This window comes from Epinephelus fuscoguttatus, linkage group LG17 (assembly GCF_011397635.1).
Source record: "Epinephelus fuscoguttatus linkage group LG17, E.fuscoguttatus.final_Chr_v1".
Classification (NCBI taxonomy): Eukaryota; Metazoa; Chordata; class Actinopteri; order Perciformes; family Serranidae; genus Epinephelus; species Epinephelus fuscoguttatus.
Window position 1 is genome coordinate 41,784,276 of NC_064768.1, and position 24,107 is coordinate 41,808,382.

Sequence of the window (24,107 nt, forward strand, 5' to 3'; positions counted from 1 at the left end):
CAGAACCAGAGCAACAGCATGATATTTAATGTATTCCCATAAAACAGTTTGTATGATATCCTACAAATTTGCACCCCACGAATGACATTATGTCCTAGATGTACAGTTACTTAATTGACATAAAGTTACAGAGGTTAGGTTTAGAGGTTGCCTTAAAATGACTCAAAGTTCACACAGTTCCGAACATGCAACTCCAGGGGAAAATGGTGTTTTAATGAGAAAACTTTGTTTTGCTTTGTCCGCCAGAGTATCAAGGATGAAATACATCAGAGCGAGAACTTTATTGCCAGCAGGAGCTCTTGGTCTGCTGTTGGTCTTCAGTCTCTCTAAAGATTATATTGACCACAAAAACATCGGCCTCAACGCAGACGTGAAAGAGGATAAGAGTCAACCCACCACAGATAACTCCTGTGTACTCCTGGCCAAGATGTGAACGAAATATGACTGCTGCCAAAATCAGAGGCTTCAGGTCTCTTCCTATTAGTTTAAAAGACTTTCTCTATTATCGACACTGTCGCCATTTCCCCATGATACTGGACCTTCCTGACAAATGTGGAGGAGCTCATCGATCTGTAGCTGTCTTCTTTCTGCTGGTCATTAAAAGCCCCCCTGTGAACTACGCCCGCCGAGAGGTGCTGCGTAAAACCTGGGCTAAAGAGAGGTTGCATAACAATGTGTGGATACGAAGGATCTTCATCTCAGGAACGATGGGTACTGGTTCAGAGAAAGAGACACAGAACAAACTGCTCGAGCTGGAGCAACATGAGTACAACGACATCATCCAATGGGACTTCAACGAAGGATTCTACAACCTCACCTTGAAGCAGATACTCTTCCTGGAGTGGATGGCAAGAAACTGTCCTAACGCCCGCTTCCATCTGAATGGTGATGATGACGTCTTCGCCAACACAGACAACATGGTTGAGTATCTCCAAGGCCTTGAGGACAACGATGGAAGCAAGCACCTCTTTACTGGCAATCTGATCAAGAATGCAGGGCCTGTTAGATCACCATGGAGCAAGTATTTTATCCCAGTTCAGGTACAGAGATCAGCCTCATATCCCCCTTACTGTGGTGGCGGGGGGATCCTCCTGTCTGGTTATACCGCTTTGGTAATATACTATATGTCTCAGTCCATTACCCTTCTTCCCATTGACGATGTTTACATGGGGATGTGTCTGGCCAAAGCAGGACTAAGTCCGACCTCTCATGTGGGAGTGAAGACGATGGGACTGTCCAGTCGAGATCTAAACGATCCTTGTGTTTGTAAAAATGTTTTGCTGGTACACAGATTCCTTCCAGCTCAGATGTACAATATGTGGCACAGAGTGCACAATCCCAGTCTTAAATGTAGTTCCTCTAAGAAACGCCTTTAGCAGCACCAAACTGTAACCCACACAGGCTCAAACACACCTGTTGGCTCTTACGTTTCCTGCACCTCATCAGAGGTTCTGAGAGCAGGTGTGACCTTGTGAACAAGGCAGTAGGTAGTGTGATTTTTTTTCACCCACAAACTGTGAGGCTGAGCAGATTTTACTAGAATTAACCTCCTGCAACCCTGCGTCCTCATACGAGGACTTTATATTTTGGGCCTACTGCACCTCATACGTTATTCTGCTTAAGACCTGTGGTCCTCTTTTGTGGACACTTTCATTTGCCATCTACTGGCAGCAAAAGCACAATACTCTGCCAAGTCAGTCCATAGCTGATCAGGACACAAAGTGGACATGGTCCAAATCCTGATCAAATTTGATGGTTGAAACTTTTTTTTTTATTTATGATCAATAATGTTTGTAATTTGATATGGCAACAAATTTGAACAATTTTAGCAACAGTAACAAGACACAGTTAATTAGGAAGTTCTCCTTTGAGGACACTGGGACTTTATTATCATAAGTAACAAGAAGTATCGTAAGTAATTGTAAATGTTTTTGTCTGTGAATTTCGGGCTACGTTTTTTGCCCGGTGGATTATTCAAATGTATTTTAACACACTTAAAAAATGTATTGTTAAAGTGTATTTGTCTCATAAAAAATAAGGAAACTTAACATTTACTTTTCTGTAAATAAAGGTCACTAAAAGTAATGATCTAGTAGCACCTTATACTTTAAAACACATTTAGAATATCACATGACATTTTAAAAGTTGAATATTTGACATAGTTCAAAGTGGAGCAGAGAACATTCAAATGTTCTGTTTAAGTAATAAAGATGAATTAAAAGGCTGATTATGAGTATGCTGTTAATCTTTTATAAATATTTATTTTCTATTACTGGGACATTATGAGTATGCTCAAAGTACAATGATAGTGCTATTGTACTTATAAAATGTATTTTAATTTCGCTGCAAGTACATATACAGCATGTAAGAAAATAAATATGCATTAGTATGTTTGTAATGTACATAGGTTAACTTAATATAGTCTAATTTTAGTTCAGTAAAGTTCACTTAACACATTTAAAACTAAGCTCTTGTACAAGTGAAAAATAGTTGTTCCATTGTAACAAACTTTCAGTATACCAAGTATTATTCTGACTGCGAGTACACATTAGTGTGCTGTCGCATACTTACATTTAGGGACCATCCCTTATTTATGAGGGGGGAGGGGTGGAGCACAAAGGGGGAGGCATGTCAAATAACTTTATTAGCACTGGGGAGGGGCTTCTGTTTTTTATTTTGGCGATAAAAATTAAAGTGATTGTGTTTTTGCCTTTTTTTTTTTTTTTTTTAAAAATGCATTTTGTTTTCCTTCAAAAAATTTGGTTAATTTTTTTGTTCTTTGATTGGCAATTTTAAATAAAACTTGAACAATGTTCTTTTTTTTTTTTTTTTTTTTTTTTTACAAAAAAGATCTTTAAAAACAGTTGGCTTTTTTTCTTTGACAATGTGGGACTATTTTTTTGTTTGTTTGTTTTTTAAAATTTCTTTTCATAAATTGTTGCCTTTTGGGTTCTCTTTATAAACTTGGGGGCAGCTTTTTTGTTCTTTGGTTTGGCAACTTTTAAAGAAAACATAATTTCCAACCCCAAAGGACATTTTAGAGGACATGTATTTTTTTTATTTATTTATTTTGTTTTACATTTTTCACCGATTGAGTTGAGAAGGCATGTTTTGGTGATTTAAGGCATGCTTTGGAAGAAAGCAGGCCTTCCAAACCCCAATTAGGTTTGACAGGCATATTACTTACAGATTTGTTTAAATGATAAAATAACTGAGTTGTGGTGAACATATTCAGGCACATGACATGAAACACGAAGGCATCATCAGCCGACACTTTGAATTTATAGTTTAGTTCAAATTTATTTTATAATAAAAATTACTAAATAACTGTTGATAATAAACATCCAAAAGTGTCACATGACTGCTACATAATTACAACTGATGAGCTTCAGTCCATAAAAACACCCTCCCTTCATTTTGTCATCAATTCTTTGACGTCATATTCACAGGATGAAATTCATGACACAAAATATCAACTGTGTTTATAAGTAGTTTGGTTGTTTCTGGGGTTCAAATCTGGTGAATGATGGAGCTGCACGGTGCTGGGCTGTGAGCACAGGTCCCACTAGAGGACGTGGGGCCCTCATGCCACCGTCATGGAGTCTGTTTCTGACAGTGTGGTCAGAAACATGCACACCAGTAGCCTGCTGGAGGTCATGTTGTAGGGCTCTGGCAGTGCTCCTCCTGTTCCTCCTCACACAAAGGAGCAGATAGCGGTCCTGCTGCTGGGTTGATACCCTTCTACGGCCCTGTCCAGCTCTCCTGGTGTAACGGCCGGTCTCCTGGTATCTAGTATCAACCTGATTGGGCTGTAGGTGTCGTCTCATGCTATCAGTAGTGACAAGGACACTAGCAGAGTTTAACTGACTTCATGTTAGACTGTGACCATTGAGTGTTCCCTTCATTTTTTGAGCAGAGTAGTGGGACGTGACGTCACAGCCAGTAAACGGACACGACTGACTCGTTGTCTCTGTGAATAAAAACCTACGACTTCAGGAAATGATGACCTCAAACACATGGATGGTTCCTGACGAGCGACTTCTTGTTGAAGCCTCGGCCGCAGACGCTGCATTTATAGTTTCTTTCCTGTGTGAATGGTCATGTGCTCCATCAGGTGCACGTTCTGTTTGAAACTTTTGCCGCAAATGGAGCAGCCAAAGGTTGCCCTTCAGGCTGATCGTCTTCCCGCAATCGCTGGAGCGTAACGACTTCTCGGTGGGCGCCCTCTTTTCTCTCTGATGGAGCTGCGAGGACTCGCCGACGCATCTATGAGTTTTCAGCTGTGTGTACCAGGTGAATCTTTTGTAGCAGGCGCCGCAGTGGCAGCGTTTCTCCTCTGTGTGCACCAACATGTGCAGCATCATGCATTTCTTGTGCGCAAAGCGCTTGTCACAGAAGGGGCAGGTGAAGGGTTTCTCTCTGGTGTGAATCCTGGTGTGTGCCAAAATGTTCCCACGGCAACTGAACAATTCTGACAGTTGGAGCAGCTGAAGGGTTTCTCTCCAGAGTGAGTCCTCATGTGGCTCATCAGAAGGTCCCTGCGGCAGAACGTTCTCTTGCACTCCGAGCAACTGAACGACTCTTTGTCGGCCTCACATCTCCTCCTCTCCTGCTGATGATGTCACTGGTGTTGGACGATTTCTTTCCCGTGTGGATCCTCATGTGTCGGCTAACGTCTCCACTGAATCTAAATGTCTTCTTACAGACGGAGCAGCTGAATGGTTTCTCTCCTGTGTGAAGTCTCATGTGACTGATCGAGTTTGACTTCTTGGAAAATCTTTTCCTACAGAAAGAGCAGCTGAACGGTTTCTCTCCCGTGTGAATCCTCATGTGTGCGTTCAGTTGTGACTTCCGGCCGAATCTCTGACCGCACTCAGAGCAGCTGAACGATCGTTCCATATAGTCGCAGTTATTATCACCGACGTTGACATCATCAGTCGTCAGAGTGGTGAAAACTGACTGAGGTTCTCTGTTCTCCTCCCAGTTCACGTCACTGACTTCAGTTTCACACGAGTTCAGAGACCTGTCTTCACTGACCGGTCCTAAATATCTGTTCGGATCTGAGTTTCTGTCTGGTCCTGGTCCTGGTCCTCCACAGTGGTCTCCATCAGCTTGTGACTGATGAAGCTGTGAGGACTGAGGTTCCTCTTCATCATCTTCACTCTTCACAGGGACAGGAGTGAATGTGAACTTGGTGATATCAGCCTCCTCCAGCCCTTGAAGCTGCTCTCCCTCCTGACTGCTCCACAGTTCCTCCTCTTCCTCTTTAATGTGTGGGGGCTCTGGGTCCTCCTGGTCCACACTGGAGCTCCACTCCTGCTGCTCCTCTTCGCCGACGATCACTTTCCGGACATCTGAAGGTAAAACTGAAACACAGACAGACAGAAAGCCATTATCCCTTAGAAACCTGAGCTTGATTTAATTCAAAAACACGCTAAGAACACATCAAGCAACAAATAAAGAAATTACCCAAAAAATTTGTAAGAACAGAAAATTAAAGACAAATTTTAGTAGAAAAAAGAAATAAAGAAAGACAGAAAGAAAGACAAGAGAAAAAAGAAAAAACAAATATGGAAATGACTCAAAAAATGCAAAAACAAAAATAAATAAATAAATAAAAACAAGAAACTAGCAAAAAAAAAGGAAAAAGTTAAAAACAAGCAACCCAAAAAAATGACCCAAGAAATTTGCAAAAACAATAGTAAGACAAAATTTAAAAAAAAGAAAATCCGCCCCAAAAAAAGATAAAACAAATAAGAAAATTAGCCCCAAAAACTGCAGAAAATTTAAAACAAGAAAAATTTGTTTTAAAAAAAAAGGGTTAGAAAAAAACAAACAATGAAATGACCAAAAATATTTGCAAAAAAAAATAGTTACAAGAGAACATTTAAAACAAGACAATTAGGTAAAGTTCAAAAAAGGTTAAAAACAAACAAACAAGGAAATAAACCCCAGAATTTGCAAAACAAAAATTAGTAAAAAAACAAAGAAAGAAAATCAAAACAAGAAAATTAGTGAAAAAATAATGTTAAAAACAAACAAGAAAATGACCTGAAAAAAGAGCTTTGAGATTATAACAATTCTACACCATAATCTTATATATTTTTAATATTTTTTTTCCGTAATAAAACTCTGAATATTAAATATGTTTAACATTTTAACATTTTTTTGTTTGTTTAAAAAGAACTGCAGATTGTTTTTTTTTTCTTTAAAAATTTCCCTTTGTTCTTTAACTATTTTAGGATTTTTTTTCTTAAAAAATTTGCCACAGTGTGTAGGAATTTCACCCATCTAACACTGAAATCATATATTGCATTCAAATACATAGCGCACTCTAGCGCCTCACTGTTTCAAATGCGTATTGCAACAACAGTAGCTGCTGTGGACCAAAAAGCTATGATAACATTGATGAAACCATGTCATGGGATACTTCATGGAGTACTCATTCAGGCTGCTACACAGACACACGTGACGCGAGTTGACAAACCCCCTCCTCACCATGCTGGCTGTGTTTACAACGTAGGACTGTTGGGGCGGATGTAAATCCAAACAAACCAATCATGTCTTGTCCTTTGACAACTGAGAAGTGGCTCAGCCTCACACACCTCATCCCTCTCCTCGCATTACTGCACCACTAACAGCTGTTAGTGGCTATTTGTTATAAACTAAACAAGCAACAAAATTAAACAAATTATAGTCTAAACAAACTCATAATAATAAAGCCACGAAGGCACCTGGGGCGAATCTTAAGAAGGGAATGAGTCATTGTCCAGGCAGAGATCAACGTTTCTTGGGGGTTTATTCTAGAAGAGTGAGCAAGCCAACAATCAAACATACGCAACCATGCTGCCTTTCTTGCCCTGGTAAAAAAACGTGAAACCCCAAAGGTGCCTACCTGTTCCTCACCTGGCTACCATTATATAAACTCCACCCATGTGTGGACTCCACCCAGTGATATGCCCCAGTAGCAAATTAATCTAATAGCAAAGCAATTACTCAGATTATGTGAGAAAAATCAAAATAACATAAAAGTAAACATTTAGCCACTAAACATAACAACACAGTGAATAGCTGTGACAAGCTGTTAGTGGCCAGCATTGCTAACAGCGCCAACAGCGGAGATGCTCTCTCCACCTAGGAAGGGCTGCCCCGATGTTGACCCTCGTTTGACCCTTGTCTGGTTATTACTCAGCATTAATATTCTTGTATTCCTTTAGCCCTTAGCAGTAATGATTTTATGATCTTTTTTAATGACAAAATTCATGACCTCCTGTCCTCAGATAGTACCTATCTAACCTCAAACACAGCTGTAAGACCTAATATATATTTAGATTGCTTCTCCCCAATTTCTCTTCAAGAATTGACCACAGTGATTTCTTCATCTAAATCATCAACGTGTCTCTTAGACCCCATCCCAACTAGGCTACTTAAAGCTGCAGTAGGTAGAAAGCCTGAAAACAGTTCATTTTTGAGTCTCATCTGAGTTAGGTTTCGTTCGTCTCCGCCCTGAGCCCCTCTTACCAGACGAGCACGCGAGTATTTTATCCTACTTCTATCCTACTTATTATAATTATTATTATTATTATTACTATTATTATTGTTATTGTTATTTTATCCTACTTGGTTCTATTTCTCCCTCTCTCGGAGCCTCGGCTCTCCCTCACCGCACAGCAGCCCTGCCGATCCCTCCCTCGCGTCCCCGCACATACTCCCGAGGCTTGGCTCTCCCTCTCCGCGGAGAGCCCTCGGCTCCACTCCCACGACCAGCGCTCGTGCCCTCCAGCCGGCCCCACCTCCCCCTTCCCCTCCCTCCGGGGCTCCGGGGAACCAGAGTTCTGTCTTCCTTTTTTGGGTTTAGCCGTGTAGGCAGTTGTAGCCAGTGCTGGAATAGCTATTTTACCTGGTGCACTGTTCGCCATTGCCGGTTGCTCTCCCCTTCTGCCGGCAGCATGGGAACGCGCATATGTAGTAGAACAGCCAATAGGAACGCAGTGGTCTGAGCTGACCTTTGATTGGTTGATGCACATCGGCACGATACTGATTCTTTAGAGGCTGAACACAGAGCCATGGTGAGGTGCAGAAACCTACTGTTTGTCTCAGACCACTTCATTTACATTATGCTGAGAGGACATTATAACATTTTTACTCAGTTATACCAAAACAATGTTGCCTACTGGAGTTTTAAGGAAGCCTTTCCTTTAGTTAACACTCACTTATTAGATATGATCACTATATCCTTATTAACAGGCTATGTACCACAGTCTTTTAAGGTAGCTGTAATTAAACCTCTCCTAAAAAAGCCCACCCTGGATCCAGAGGTGTTAGCCAATTATAGACCAATATCTAATCTTCCCTTTATGTCAAAGATCCTTGAGAAAGTAGTCGCAGACCAGCTGTGTGATTTTCTCCATGATAATAATTTATTTGAGGAATTTCAGTCAGGATTTAGAGTGCATCATAGCACTGAGACAGCACTAGTTAAAATTACAAATGACCTTCTGATTGCTTCAGACAAAGGACTCGTCTCTGTACTTGTTTTATTAGATCTTAGTGCGGCGTTTGACACAATTGACCATCAAATTCTACTGCAGAGACTGGATCACTTAATTGGCCTAAAAGGTTCTGCACTGAGCTGGTTTAAATCTTATTTATCTGATCGTTTTCAGTTTGTTCACGTTCATAATGAATCATCCTTACGTGCTCGGACCAATCCTATTTACTCTATATATGCTTCCTTTAGGTAACATCATTAGAAATCACTCTGTAAATTTCCATTGTTATGCGGATGATACTCAGTTGTATTTATTGATGAAGCCAGAAGAAAGTAATCAATTAACTAAACTCCATAACTGCCTTAAAGACATAAAAACTTGGATGAGCACCAATTTCCTGATGTTAAATTCAGACAAAACTGAAGTTATTGTTCTTGGCCCCAAACAACTCAGAGACTCTTTATCTGATGACATAGTTTCTCTAGATGGCATTGCTCTGGCCTCTGCCACTACCGTAAGAAACCTCGGAGTAATATTTGATCAAGATTTGTCTTTTAATTCTCATTTAAAACAAACCTCACGGACTGCATTTTTTCATCTGCGTAATATTGCGAAAATTAGGCCTATCCTGACCCGAAAAGATGCAGAAAAATTGGTCCACGCTTTTGTTACCTAAAGGCTGGATTACTGTAACTCTCTATTATCAGGTAGCTCTAGTAAGTCCTTAAAAACTCTCCAGCTAATTCAGAATGCAGCAGCACGTGTACTAACAGGAACTAAGAAACGAGATCATATCTCTCCTGTTTTAGCTTCTCTGCACTGGCTCCCTGTAAAATCCAGAATTGAATTTAAAATCCTACTGTTAACTTATAAAGCTCTAAATGGTCAAGCTCCGTCATATCTTAGAGAGCTCATAGTGCCTTATTATCCCACCAGAACACTGCGCTCTGAGAACGCAGGGTTACTCGTGGTCCCTAAAGTCTCCAAAAGTAGATCAGGAGCCAGAGCCTTCAGCTATCAGGCTCCTCTCCTGTGGAATCATCTTCCTGTTACGGTCCGGGAGGCAGACACCGTCTCCACATTTAAGACTAGACTTAAGACTTTCCTCTTTGATAAAGCTTATAGTTAGGGCTGGCTCAGGCTTGCCCTGTACCAGCCCCTAGTTAGGCTGACTTAGGCCTAGTCTGCCGGAGGACCCCCCTATAATACACCGGGCACCGTCTCTCTCTCTCTCTCTCTCTCTCTCTCTCTCTCTCTCTCTCTCTCTCTCTCCCTGTGTCATGTGGATTACTGTTAATTTATCATGCTGATCTGTTCTGTACGACATCTATTGCACGTCTGTCCGTCCTGGAAGAGGGATCCCTCCTCAGTTGCTCTTCCTGAGGTTTCTACCGTTTTTCCCCGTTAAAGGGTTTTTTGGGGAGTTTTTCCTGATCAGCTGTGAGGGTCATAAGGACAGAGGGATGTCGTATGCTAGGGTGACCATATTTTGATTTCCAAAAAAGAGGACACTCACCCCGGCCACGAGATGGCCTGCTTAAATGATACTCACAGTTTACTCAAAGATGCCTTATAATTTTAATATGTTTAAAGTTTATATGTATGGATAGAAAATTCAGTTATATTACAAAATAATATCTCTGAAAGACAGAAATTTAGATAGGCTTCTCAGAGATTACTCAACTTGCTTTTATTATGCCTAAAATAATAATCTTTTTACAAGTTTCAATTGTACAATAATAAATATAAATGTAAAATAAATGTAAAATCTCTGGAATGAAATAATGATAGAAATAATGTCTGTTCTGTATTAGAAAAATCAACTTGTAAAATAATATCTATCTTTTCAAGTCTTACTGGACAAATAAATAAATAAATAAATAAATAAATAATATGAAATAATGTTCTAAATAATACCTCTTCTGGATTAGAAAATCCATCTTTGAGCTCCCCGGCACCTTTATTAGACACAAAATCATATGTGCCAGCTTTGCACACGGTGCACTCAGCCTCCCATATATCCTGACCGGGTCGGGACGGTAAGTTGGGAATTTTTTCTGCAGTTCATCTGTGAAGCTTCGGCATCATGGAAGCTCAGAATAATGCTGCGCCACCGGTGTCTGCTGCTTCCTCGTTGTGAGTGTTGGAGATCCGCCGATAAGGCAGCCTCTCGGGGATTAGCGCGCACATGCACGCACGCACGCACACACGGAAAACCGGACATTATCATCAATTTATAAACACCCCCAGGACAGGACGTGGAAAGTGGACATGTCCGGGCAAAAGAGGCCGTTTGGTCAGCCTGCAGACTGTATGCCTTAAAGCCCTGTGAGGCAAACTGTGATTTGTGATTTTGGGCTTTATAAATAAAATTGATTAATTGATTGAAATGAACCGGAAACCAGTCTCAGTAAAGATAAAACACGTTAGCTTCGGGAGCTAGCTGTGGCTAACAGGCTAACGTTAGCTTTAGCACCATTAGCAGAGTGGCAGAAAGGAAACAAACCTTCTCCTCGCGGCTTCGCTTCCGGTTTTAAAACCACCTCCAGCTGTTTCCGGTGTCGGTCCATCTCTGATTAACGAACTAAATCATCGGTGTTTCTGCCGTTATTTGATGCAACTAACAGCTTCTCTCCGCTCACTGCTCCCAGTGTTAAGGCAAAGCTATTCAAGAGAACTTCTTCTTCTTCTGTTTTAATGGCGGGCTACAAACCAACGTTAAAGGTGCATGCCGCCACCTACTGTATCGGAGTGTGTAACATCATGACTTTATACTGGGTTCATTTCATAGATTAAAAAAAATCAATAATAAATACTCATATTCTGGACATTAATCCTGTTTCATATATGTACTTAAGAACTGCCCTTTGAACCTGAGCCTGTTTCTCTCCTAGCTCTAGGAGCCCTTTGATGCTCCATTCCCCACCCAGTTTGACCACACCATCCTTCAACCTTTTCCTTTCTGTAATGAATTTCCTACATCCAAATAGTACATGTTCAACAGTTTCTCTAAGTCCACAAGTTTCACATTTATCTGATTCTCTCTTTTTCATGATAAACAGTGTACTGTTTAGTCCTGTGTGTCCTAGTCTTATCCTAGTGAACGTGACATCTTCTTTCCTACATTTCCCTCTGGACCTTTTCACTCTGACAGACTTTTGAATTTTGTAACATTCCCTACCCTTTGTGTCATTATTCCATATTTCCTGCCATTTTGTCTTAATTCCCTGGTGGATTATTGACTTTGCCTCTTCTCTCCCAAAACAAAGATCTAAAATATCATTTTCATTTTTGTTTATTGCACTTTTAGCCAGTTTGTCTGCTACCTCATTTCCCTCAATGCCTGCATGCGCCGGAATCCAACAGAAGTGGACATCTATCCCTAGATGCTGTAGGTTCAATAAAATCAAGTACACTTCTAACAATAGATCTTCTCAAGCTGTTTCTCCAGATTGAATACTCTGCATTGCAGCTGCAGAATCTGAACATATAACTATTTTAAGTGGTTTGACCTGCTCTACCCACTGAAGACTGATTATTATTGCTACCATTTCTGCCGTGAACACTGACAACTTGTTTGAAATTCTTTTGACAATACCTTGATCAAACTCTGGAATGTAAATGCCTACTCCTACGTGCTCATTATTTGGGTGTTTAGATCCATCTGTAAAAATCTGCAGGTAGCTGTAATAGCTGCTCTTCAGATATTTTTGAGCCAGATATCCTATGTTCAGGTTATTCTTTATCCACTCTGTTTTCTTGTCTAATATTTGCAGGTTAACTTTGGGTTGTGGAAATAACCATGGAGGAATGCTGCTAATTATAACTGCTGGACTATTCTGTATGGAATCTAATTTGTACTGTTTCACCTTCTTATTAATTTCCCATCCAAACCCTTTACCAGTAAAAGTTACGTTCTCCCAACAGTTGTGCAGAACAGAAGAAGTTATATTTCCATTTCCTTTTCCCTGAATTCTTATCCAATATGCTAATGATAATTTAGTTCTTCTTAAATTCAACAGCAGTTCACTGGATTCCACCAGCAAAGCATTGATGGGTGTGGTATTAACTGCTCCAAGACAAAGTCTCAATGCTCTATATTGCATCCTGTCTAATTTTTGTAGATGACTTTTTGCAGCTATACCAAACACCATACATCCATAATCAGAGCCCTGTGTATGTGTAGTAATGCCTCTCTGTCAGCTCCACATGTCAGACCGGCCAACCACCTCATGAGCTTTAACACCTTTTTACATTTGGTCTCAACTTTCTCAATATGATTTTTCCGCATATATTTATCATCGATCCATAGACCTAGGTACTTAAACTCTTTCCATGGGCTTACTGTAAAGAGTTAACACCTGCTTGTTGTCTATTTTCTTTTTAGTAACCAACATATAACATGATTTTGAAACAGAGATTTTAAATCCCCAATCATAGGACCATCTCGCTACATCTGTTATTGCTTTCTGGATACATTTCAGAACATGTGGCGTGTTTTTCTCCCTTTTCCAGATTGCTCCGTCATCGGCGTACAATGAGGACTGTATATCTACCCCTATATTCTAAAATATATCATTAATCATTATATTAAATAGAATTGGACTGATGACGCTGCCCTGTGGTATTCCATTTACAATGTCGAAACTATCTGAAATTTCAAAAACTTTTACTTTAAATGTTCTTTTTGTTAAAAAGTCCATGATCCAGTTGTATAATCGTCCACCTATGCCTAACTTATTCATTTTAATTAACAGGCCTTCTCACCACATGGAATCATAAGCTTTCTCAATGTCAAAGAAAACTATTACCATCACTTCCTTCATATTTAGGGTCTTCTCAATGTCATTAGTCACTTTAATTAATGCATCAGCTGTGGATCTTCCTTTCCTGAAGCCACTCTGATTCTCATTTAACAGATGGTTTTCCTCTAAAAGGAATTGTAAGAGCCAAAATATACATTTTGCTTATGTTTATTGTTTATTTGTATGTATGCACAGGTATGTCACATCCGGTGGTTGACACATGGGTGTGGTTTAAGTTATTTAACTGGGCATTTCAATCCCTGGCGGGAATGGAGACAATGGGGTTGAGTGAGCTCTGATATTTTCTGTTGACCGTCACGTCGGATCACTGTATTGTAAGTCTTCTTTCGTTTGCAAAATAAAACTTATACAACTGTCGAATGGACTGATTCAATGAAGGAACGAGGAACAGATGCCCACTTAAGCCTCTCAGCGGCCTTTTTATCGATAGCAGTCGCTATAATTTGTCAACAGAAAATAGCCGCATCTAGGACACACCTGAATGGACCGGACTCCATGGATTGATCGCATGGAAGCACGGATGGATTGGATCTCGGAGTTTTGGAGTGAATGGACATTGTGATAATTTGGACTCTCTCTCCTCTCTTCCGCCTCATATTGGAGACGCCACAATTGACAGCCGGCGGAGGAAATCTCACCAGCTGACAGCAGCGCATCACAGCCATCAGAAGCGGTAGGCTTGTTTTTCCGTCTGTGTAAAGTTGAAAGTTTGAACACAGTTGGGATGTGCTGCCGCTTGTCCATTGGGGACTGTTTTGACTTGTGTTGTTGAGCGCTCTTGGTTTGCTGTGGTCGGCGGAGATTGTGCGCTGGTTTGTTTGACAGCTGGTGACGCTGTGCTGTGGAAGTGCCGACAGGTGGCACTAGGCTATTGTGAATGCCGTTCATTTGCGGATTTGTGCTCATTTGCTACAGTGTATTTTTGGATGAATTGTGTACGCTGGAAAATGATGGAAAATGAGTGAAACAAATAAAAGCAATGATATGGAAGAGAGGAGGACGGTCAAACTCACAGCCAAGGCTATGGCTTGCAAAATAGAAACTCTGCAGAAGGAACGTCAGACAAATGTGAAACAAATTAAAGGGCTCATACCTGAAATCAAAGACCTCATGAAAAAGGATGAAAATGCAAAGTATGTGCACCTCAAACTGGAAAGGTTGATTCAGTTGTATGAAAATGCAAAAGTAGCCCATGAATCAGTATATGAATTGCTCCCCAAGAAGGAACAAAAAACTCAGAGTGAATGGTTTGAACACCTAACAAAAAGCAGCACAGGTTTCACGGAAGATGTGAAACAATGGCTTTTGGAAGCTGGAAGGTCTTTTCCACAAACAGATTGTGTAACTGCAGATTTGCCAACTGCTGCAAATGTTTCTCCCATTTTACCTGAGGAGGCACCTGTTGAATTAAAAGAAACATTTCCCGACACTACTCACCAAGACACACTTTCCTTTTCCCAGTCAAACAATAAAGCAACATCGGACATTCTGGACGCCATACAACCAGATGACAGTGTATCAAATGTTGGAAGCAAAAGAAGCAAACACAGCTCCAGAGCATCAAGCACTACATCTGCGCATATAATGGCTGAGGCTGAAGTGGCTGCTCTTGTTGTGCGACAAAGACTGCTAAAGGATAAACATGCCTTGGAAGAACAGGAGGAAATACTGTGGAAGAGAAAGGAGCAGCTGGAGCTGGAAGCAAATCTTGCTGCTACAATGGCAAAAGTGAAAATACTAGGAGCATCTAAGGGGTCCAATATTAGCAGCAATTTGTCTAAAAAATCTGATGGTATGGAGTCATATTTTGAGAAAAGGAAAACAGTGAGGGTTCAAGCAGATCAATTGGTACCACAGTCGCGGGTGATGCATACCCAAGTGACCTCTACAGCCATGCCTACAGTGCACATTACATCTGCTGCATCACCTGCTTCATCTGCTGCATCTCATCCTTCATCTCCATCTGCATTGCATGCTTCTTCTGCTGCATTGCCTGCATCATCTCCATCTGCATGGCCTGCTTCAAACAGTGAACAGAACAACATATATGCAGTCATGGAAAGGCAGAATGAAATCACTGCATTATTAGTGCAGCAACAGTCTCTCTCTTCCATGCCCAAAAAGGAGATTCAGGTTTTTGATGGTGACCCACTTCAATACCAAATGTTCATTAAATCTTTTGAACACAGTATTGAAAGTAAGAACCAAAGCCACAAAGACTGTCTCTACTATCTTGAACAATATACAAGAGGACAGCCAAGGGAACTTGTGAGAAGCTGCTTACATATGGCCCCGGACAGAGGATTCAGGAAAGCCAAATCTCTGCTTCAGGAACATTTCGGCAATGAGCATAAAATTGCAACAGCTTATATGGAGAAGGCTCTTTCTTGGTCATCAATAAAAGCTGATGACACAAAAGCTCTGCAAGCATACACACTTTTTCTAAGAGGTTGTTGTAATACAATGGAAGACATCAACTATATGCATGAGCTCGACATGCCCTCCAACATGCTCATCGTCATAAAGAAGTTGCCCTACCGGCTGAGAGATAAATGGAGAACTATGGCCTACAATTTCCAGGAAGAACATAATCAAAGAGCTACCTTTAAGAACATGGTGGATTTCCTGGAAAAGCAAGTGAAGATTCTAACTGATCCAGTATTTGGAGATATCAAAGACACTCTAACTGTGAGCAAAGATGTAAGAAAGTCCAAGTCGCAGCCTTATCCAAAATTAAAAGGCAGCATCTTTGCCACCACTGTGACAGATGCAGAAAAGAAGAATGATAAAAGAACTAAGGAGAAGGAGAGTTTGTCTGCTGCTGTGAAAAACTGTTTGTTCTGTGGAGGTGGACATGCTTTGGAGATGTGTTCACAATTGGAAATGAGGACACATAATGAGAAAATCGCTTACCTGAAAGAAAATGGAGTATGTTTTGGCTGTCTGTGTAAAGGACACATCAGCAAAGATTGTAGGAAGCGACTCAGCTGCAACATATGTGGTTTAAAGCATCCTAGTATGCTGCATATCCACCAAAGAAGGAGCGAAATGGAAGGACAAGCAGATGTCAAGAAGGTGACTAAACCTAGTGCCGTAGCCTCTGTCCAAACAAGTGGTCTGACTGGGGCCGGCGAGGATAATTGCAAACTCTCAATAGTGCCTGTACAAGTCAAGGCCAGGAAAGGGAATTTGACAGTGCATACCTATGCATTTCTTGACCCAGGTAGCACTGCATCATTCTGCACAGTGGGGCTGATGAATAAGCTCAATCTACAAGGAAGAAGGTCAGACATTCTGCTGCGAACAATGGGTCAAAGGAAGGTAGTTGAAACTAGTATTGTTTCAGGCCTAGAGGTTGCTGGACTTGACGGCAGCAAATTTTGTGATCTCCGAGGCATATACACACAGAAGACTATGCCAGTACACAAAGGAAACATCCCACATCAAAATGACATCAACTGTTGGCCTCATCTGAGAGATGTGCATCTTCCAGAAACTGACTCTGAAATAGAGTTGCTGATTGGTTCAGATGTACCGAAGACTCTGGAACCGCTGGATGTAATCCGGAGTGTGGGAGACGGACCTTACGCTGTCAAAACCATGCTTGGTTGGACAGTTAATGGACCACTAGGAGGCAAAAATGATGAGGCTCAGGAACAGTCAGAAATAAGTGTAAACAGGATATCTGTTGTGAAACTGGATGAGCTGTGGGAACAGCAGTTCAAGATCAACTTTCCTGAGTGTGCTCGTGACAACCCAGAACCTTCTAGAGAAGACCAACAGTTCTTGGATTTTGTCTCCAAGTCTGCCAAGCTCAGCAATGGTCATTACTGCATTGAACTACCTTTAAAGGAAAGGGAAACATCCATGCCTGACAACAGAATTGTGGCTGAACAACGCACATTGAATTTAAAGAGAAGATTCAAGAGAGATTCTGCTTTTCATTTGGACTACACCATCTTCATGTCTGACATGATATCCAAAGGCTACGCAGAAAAGGTACCAGACAGTGTCTTGAAACGCAGTGATGGTCGAAAATGGTATCTACCGCATCATGGTGTTTTATATCCACAAAAGAAAAAGCTTCGAGTGGTGTTTGACTGTGGGGCAACATTTCAGGGAGTTTCACTAAACTCGCAGCTCTTACAAGGGCCAGACCTAACAAGTTCACTGATGGGAGTCTTGACAAGATTCCGTAAAGAGCTTGTTGTTATTGCTGCAGATGTTGAGGCAATGTTTCACCAGGTGAATGTACCCAGTGAAGACCGTGACTTGTTACGGTTCCTCTGGTGGCCCGATGGAGACTACAGTCAGGCGATGGAGGAGTACAGAATGACCGTACATCTGTTCGGAGCAACTTTTTCTCTAAGCTGTGCAAACTTTGCCCTCAGGAAATGTGCTCAGGACAATGTGGAACAGTTTAGCCCTCAAGCTGTAAACACAATCAGGAACAACTTTTATGTTGATGACTGCCTTGCTTCGGCAGCTTCAGAGGATGATGCCATGGCTCTTTATCATGAGCTGCGAGCAATGTGTTTCACAGGAGGCTTTCGACTTAATAGGTGGATAAGTAACAGTCGTCAAGTGTTGGCCACCATACCTGAAACAGAGAGAGCAAAAGAGGTGAAGAATCTGGATTTGGATCATGACAACCTGCCTGTGGAGAGAGTGTTAGGTGTACAGTGGTGTGCGCAATCGGATGTCTTCAAGTTCAAAATCATCTTGAAGGACAGACCTCTCACAAGAAGGGGGATTCTTTCTACAGTCAGTTCTGTATATGATCCCCTTGGAATGTTGGCACCAGTTGTCCTGACTGCAAAGAAGATCCTACAAGATCTATGTAGGAAAAAGATTGGTTGGGATGATTCATTACCAGACAACATCATAAAAGAATGGATGTGTTGGATTCAGGATCTTCGTGCTCTGGAAGACTTCAGGGTTGACAGATGTTTCAAACCCACAAATTTTGGTACAGTGATATCTGCCCAACTGCATCATTTCTCCGATGCCTGTGAAGATGGTTATGGAACTGTTAGTTACCTATTACTGCATAACAACCATGGCCAGACACATTGTGGATTTGTGTTGGGAAAAGCAAGAGTGGCTCCATTAAAACACATCACTATCCCTCGAATGGAGTTGACTGCTGCCACCTTGGCAAGCAGGATGGACACAATGTTGAAGAAAGAGCTACAGATGGAACTAACAGACTCTGTATTTTGGACTGATAGCACCTCTGTACTCAAATACATCAACAATAACACCACAAGATTCAGAACATTTGTTGCCAACAGAATTTCTGAAATTGACAAAGTATCACATGCACTATAATGGAGATATGTTAACACAGTTAACAATCCAGCAGACATGGCATCCAGAGGCTTGAAAGTCAAATCCTTCCTGAACAAAGAAATGTGGGTGTTCGGACCTCAGTTTCTTACTCGACCTAAGGAGGAATGGCCTGAAATTCCTGATTGACTCAAAGAAGTCTCACCAGATGACTCTGAAATCAAGAACATAACTGTAAATGCTGCTCAGATGTCATCTGAAGAAGTGGATCCAGTTACCCGCTTAATCCATTAGTTCTCCTCCTGGACTCATTTGAAAGTGGCTGTGGCCTGGATTCTCAGACTTAAAGAACTGCTTCTCTACCGTAGCAGAAGGAAGAAACAAACAAATGATCTGCCACAAAAGGAAATTGAGGTAAGCAGTGGTCTCACAGTTGAAGAACTGGATAAAGCTGAGATTGAGATAATCTGCTACTGCCAGAGGAAGAGATTTGCAGACGAGATTCTAAGTCTGAGAAAGGGAATGATTGTTAAGAGAACTAGCCACATTCATAAACTCAATCCCATCCTGCCAGAAGAGATTAAACATCCTATCATACTGTCCAAAGATTCTCATATCACTGATCTGATTCTTCGCCATGTTCACAAGGAGGTGGGCCACGGTGGTCGCAACTATATGTTGTCAAAACTGCGCCAAAAATATTGGATTCCTGGAGCCAGTGTGGCAATCAGAAAGATTGTGTCAAAATGTGTTGTTTGTCGGCGTATAAATGCTACTCCTGGACAACAGCAGATGGCAGACTTGCCTGTGGATAGAGTCTCCCCTGATAAACCTCCATTTACAAATGTTGGAGTTGACTGTTTCGGGCCTTTTGGAGTGAAGCGTGGAAGAAGTGTCATGAAGCGCTATGGTGTTATTTTCACATGTTTGGCTGTCAGAGCAGTTCACATCGAAGTGGCATCATCACTTGATACAGACTCCTTCATCAATGCCCTTCGCCGTTTTATAGCTCGACGTGGTCAAGTGAAGGAACTCCGTTCTGACAATGGCACCAATTTTGTGGGAGCTCAGCGTGAATTGAAGGAGGCAATTGAAAGCTGGCATCAAGGTCAGATCCACAATACACTGCTCCAAAAAGGGATTAACTGGATCTCCAATCCCCCTGCTGGCTCACACCATGGAGGTGTATGGGAAAGATTAATCAGATCAGTGCGAAAGGTTCTCAATTCCACCCTCGATGTGCAAAATCTTGATGAGGAGGGTCTCCACACTGTTCTATGTGAAGCTGAAGCGATCCTCAATAGTCGACCCATCACTAAGGCTTCTACAGACCCAAATGACCTGGAAGCACTTACCCCGAATCACCTTCTGCTCCTCAAGACTACACCGTCTCTGCCACCAGGACAATTTCATAAGGACGACATATATGCTCGCCGCAGGTGGAGGCAAGTTCAATACATGTCAGACCTATTCTGGAAAAGATGGATCAAAGAGTATCTTCCCCAGCTGCAGGAATGACAAAAATGGTCTAACATCAGATGCAACTTCACACCAGGAGACATCGTGATTATCGTGGATGATTCAGCACCTAGAAACTCCCGGCTAACTGGAAAGATTGTGGAGACCATTCTTGACAAAAAAGGACTTGTACGTCAAGTTCAAATCAAGACAAAAACTGGCTTCCTGAACAGATCCGTCAACAAAGTCTGCCTTCTTCAGGAGGCTGAGGATTTTTGACAAGCCCAAGCTGGCTGTTTGGGGTCTTTTTTGATTTTTTTTTTTTTTTTTTTTGTACTTTGCCCCTTGCCCCTTGCCCATTGCATTACACACACACACTACACACACTAAAGACTCTTTGCGAAGCCATGTGCTAGTAACCTCTGGCTTGTATTACGTCATGAAGAATGAAGAAGGATCTCCATAATATTGGACTGTACTGTGTTGTACTTGTGTGGTAATTCCTGTGTTATTACTGTTTATCATTTATAATTGTGTAATTATTATTTGTGATATAATAATTAGGGGCCGGTATTGTAAGAGCCAAAATATATATTTTGCTTATGTTTATTGTTTATTTGTATGTATGCACAGGTATGTCACATCCGGTGGTTGACACATGGGTGTGGTTTAAGTTATTTAACTGGGCATTTAAATCCCTGGCAGGAATGGAGACAATGGGGTTGAGTGAGCTCTGATATTTTCTGTTGACCGTCACGTCGGATCACTGTATTGTAAGTCTTCTTTTGTTTGCAAAATAAAACTTATACAACTGTCGAGTGGACTGATTCAATGAAGGAACGAGTCACAGATGCCCACTTAAGCCTCTCAGCGGCCTTTTTATTGATAGCAGTTGCTATAGGTATGATAGCTGGTAAACAATCATTTTTTTCATCCATTTACATAAATGTGAAGTGAGGGCAATAGGCCTGTAATTTTCAGCATTAGCTGCATCTTTCCCTGGTTTAACAAATGGCAAAACTAATGCCAACTTCCACTCATCAGGTAGTTTTCCTTCTGACCAAATCTTATTGAAAAGTTTTAGTACCATTTCTAGTGCTTCCTCTGGTAATTGTCTGAACATGACATAACTCAACTGAGCAGAATTCTTGCTGCCTTTTAAAGCCCTTCTCATTTCCCTCAAGGAGAAATCCATATCAGTGGCTGAGCTACAGTCTACCTTTTTGGTGTACACATTTCCATTATCTTTTAAAACTTCCTCCTTCCTTCATTTATGTATGTCTGTAAGATGATTGCCACTATGAACATTTGCAAATATCCTCCCTAAAACATTGGCTTTTTCCACATCTGTTATTGCTAGGCAATCTTGATTAGCAAGAACTGATATTTTATTGGCAGCCTTTCTTCCTCTCATCTTTCTGAGTATATTCCATCCATGAGTGACATCTCTTTCTCTTCCAATAGTAGAGCAAAAGTCTCTCCAAGTATTCCTTTTAGCAATTTTAATTATTTTGTGAGCTCTAGCTCTTTTTCTTTTGTATTCGATCAGATTGTCTAGACTCAAGTTGTTATTGAGATTTCTGAGGACAATACTCCTTTCTTTAATAGCCAAACTACATTCATCGTTCCACCATGGCACCATTCTCTTATTCCCTCTTATTACAGTTTTAGGAATACTTTTTGAGGCAGCTTCAGATATCATATTTGTGACTTCAGCAGTACACTCATCCACATTACCCTCCATCTTAATACTGTCAGCCAGTTCCCTGCAACACACTTTAAAAGTGTTCCACTGAGCCTTTTTAAATACATACATTCATGTTCATTTGCAGTACTTATTCTTTTAAATGCTAGATTGTCTTTAATGAACGTGATACATCCACCCCCTCGGTTATTTGCTCTGTCATGTCTGACTGAGTTGTATCACACCATAACAAAGTCTAGATGGGGTCTTAACCATATTTCCTGAATACATATTATGTCTGGTTTAACACTCAAGTCTTTAATGACTTTCTTAAATTCCTGACCATTTGCGATTAAACTCCTGGCATTCCACTGAAAAATTGTGAGTACCATTATTAGATTAATCGCTAAAAACATCATAAGTAAAAGGGTTCATCATTTCTTGTATTGTTTTACACTCTACACTTGAGATCCCAAGATACTCCTTTGCAGCTTCAACAATCGTTTCAATTCTCTCATTCCTGCCATTTTGTTCTAATCTGATGTAAACCACTTTTTATATGAATGCCACAAAATTTACTTTATCAGCTAGCAGAGTTCCTTCCTTTACCTTACGCTTGTGGGAGGTCTCATGCTGGCCTGTCTGGTGCATCTTACTGTTTCCTGCAACAGGAGGATCAGTACTGTTAACAATGTTACTCTTCTCAGTTTTGTTTTCCTTCGCTACCTGTGCATTATTAACACTCTTAACAGCCTCTGCATATGACACTTTGTTTAGCATCTTATATCTTTGGGCTTCTTTTGCTTGCTTTTGTACCACACAGCCCCCAAAAGCTGAACTGTGCTCTCCTCCACAATTGCAACACTTAATTGGTACATCTTTCTCACACTTTCCAAATGCATGGTCTCCTCCACATCATGCACATCTTTCTCTACCTTTACACTGTTTTGCAATATGTCCCATTCTCTGAAATTTAAAGCACCTTAAAGCTGGAGGGATGAACTCTCTCATTGTGTAGCAGAAGAGGCCTAGCAGAACTTTTCTTGGAATGTCATGTTCAAAGTCAATAATTACTGACAGCATTTCCGCTCATTCTCCATTTCTTTTATTAGTAATGCGTTTAGCAGCGAGCACTTTTCCTCCCTTCAGTTCTGTTTTAATCTCTTCCACTGAGACAGACAGTGGTACTCCAGAAATGACTCCCCTATGTGTAGCCGCTGTGCCAGGAACATGGGTTTTGACTTTTTTACCATCCAGAGTATTTGTTTTCAGTAGCTCATCTTGTTGTTTCTTACTCATTGCATGTACAAGTATGCGCTTGTTATTCAGGTACTTTGCAAACTTTACTTTGCCAACATCCTTTTCGAGAGCTTTAGCCACCGTAATAAGGTGAAAATTCTCAACAAATACAATAATCACTTTCCAGTCATTGCTCCCATATTCAGCTCTCGGGCTTCAATCTGCCCTCACTCTCTTAACTGTTTCGTCCGATTCTGCCCCCGAACTGCTTGAGGAGCTAGTCCTCTCCTTTTCTTTTTCTTTCTTTTGAGATTCGCCACTTTCTGCCACTCCATTCCTCCATAATCCCGACCTTCATCCTCACTACCAAAATTCATGATTATTACATTCACGATGCAGTTGTTTGTAGTTGCCCGCGCTATCAATCCACTTCCTTCTTCTCTGTCCAATCCCTATTCAACAGAAGGCTGGGACAAGGGGTCAAACATAGGGGGATTGCACATGCGCAGTAAAATCTGGTCTGCACTTCCTCAAAGGCTCAGTAGATGGCGTGAGACCGCGGAATAAGGGGGATGTTTGTTTCATGGTCAGTTTGTGTTTTTGGTTACATTTGGGAATTTATGAATGATTTGAAAATGTTTGTTTTTGCAATAGAATTTAACTATTATGGCAAAACTGATAATCTGTGCTCTGGCTCAACAGCAAAATATATTGTGATAATATCTAGTGTTAAGGATGATTCTCAGAATCAAAACCAATGACAACAGCCCTAGTTCTTTACCAGAGGCATTAGTTAAGGTTAGCTACTTTATTAAGGAAGAAAAACAAGGCAAGGCAATTTTATTTAAATAGCACCATTCATACACAAGGCAATTCAATGTGCTTTACAAGAGAAATACATTAAAAACGAGCTAAAAGCAAGAAAATAAATAGTTAAAACAGTGCAGAAAATGCATTTTAAAAAGCAAACATGAAGCAAATTAAAATGATACTGAAAAAAGAGCTTATTGACACATTTTGACATATTCCAGTATTCAAATATTCTCATTATTGTCTTGATGTCACACACCACAAAACACAGGAACAATTGCAGGACAAAAATGATTTATTTTGCGGTTT

The 24,107-nt window shown here is 40.9% G+C and overlaps 1 protein-coding gene and 1 pseudogene across 1 annotated transcript; one reads left to right on the forward strand and one right to left on the reverse strand.

The window, feature by feature from the left end:
- The first annotated feature begins 249 nt into the window (after window positions 1-249).
- LOC125904891 (N-acetyllactosaminide beta-1,3-N-acetylglucosaminyltransferase 3-like) lies at window positions 250-2,749 on the forward strand (annotated as a pseudogene).
- A 64-nt stretch (window positions 2,750-2,813) lies between these two features.
- Window positions 2,814-11,174, reverse strand: LOC125904899 (zinc finger protein 787-like). The gene is made up of 2 exons (XM_049602613.1): window positions 10,999-11,174; window positions 2,814-5,366 (listed from the first exon to the last, which is right to left on the reverse strand). Exons 1-2 carry the CDS (start codon window positions 11,060-11,062, stop codon window positions 4,528-4,530), a joined length of 903 nt encoding a protein of 300 aa, XP_049458570.1. The 5' UTR covers window positions 11,063-11,174; the 3' UTR covers window positions 2,814-4,527.
- Between the last annotated feature and the right edge of the window lie 12,933 nt (window positions 11,175-24,107).

Bases quoted from the DNA above. Each gene is read 5' to 3' on its own strand.
- LOC125904899 (XM_049602613.1), bottom strand. From the start codon at position 11,062: ATGGACCGACACCGGAAACAGCTGGAGGTGGTTTTAAAACCGGAAGCG. The intron at 5,367-10,998 runs GTTTGTTTCCTT...TCTGTGTTTCAG, and splicing joins AGCGAAGCCGCGAGGAGAAG to TTTTACCTTCAGATGTCCGG.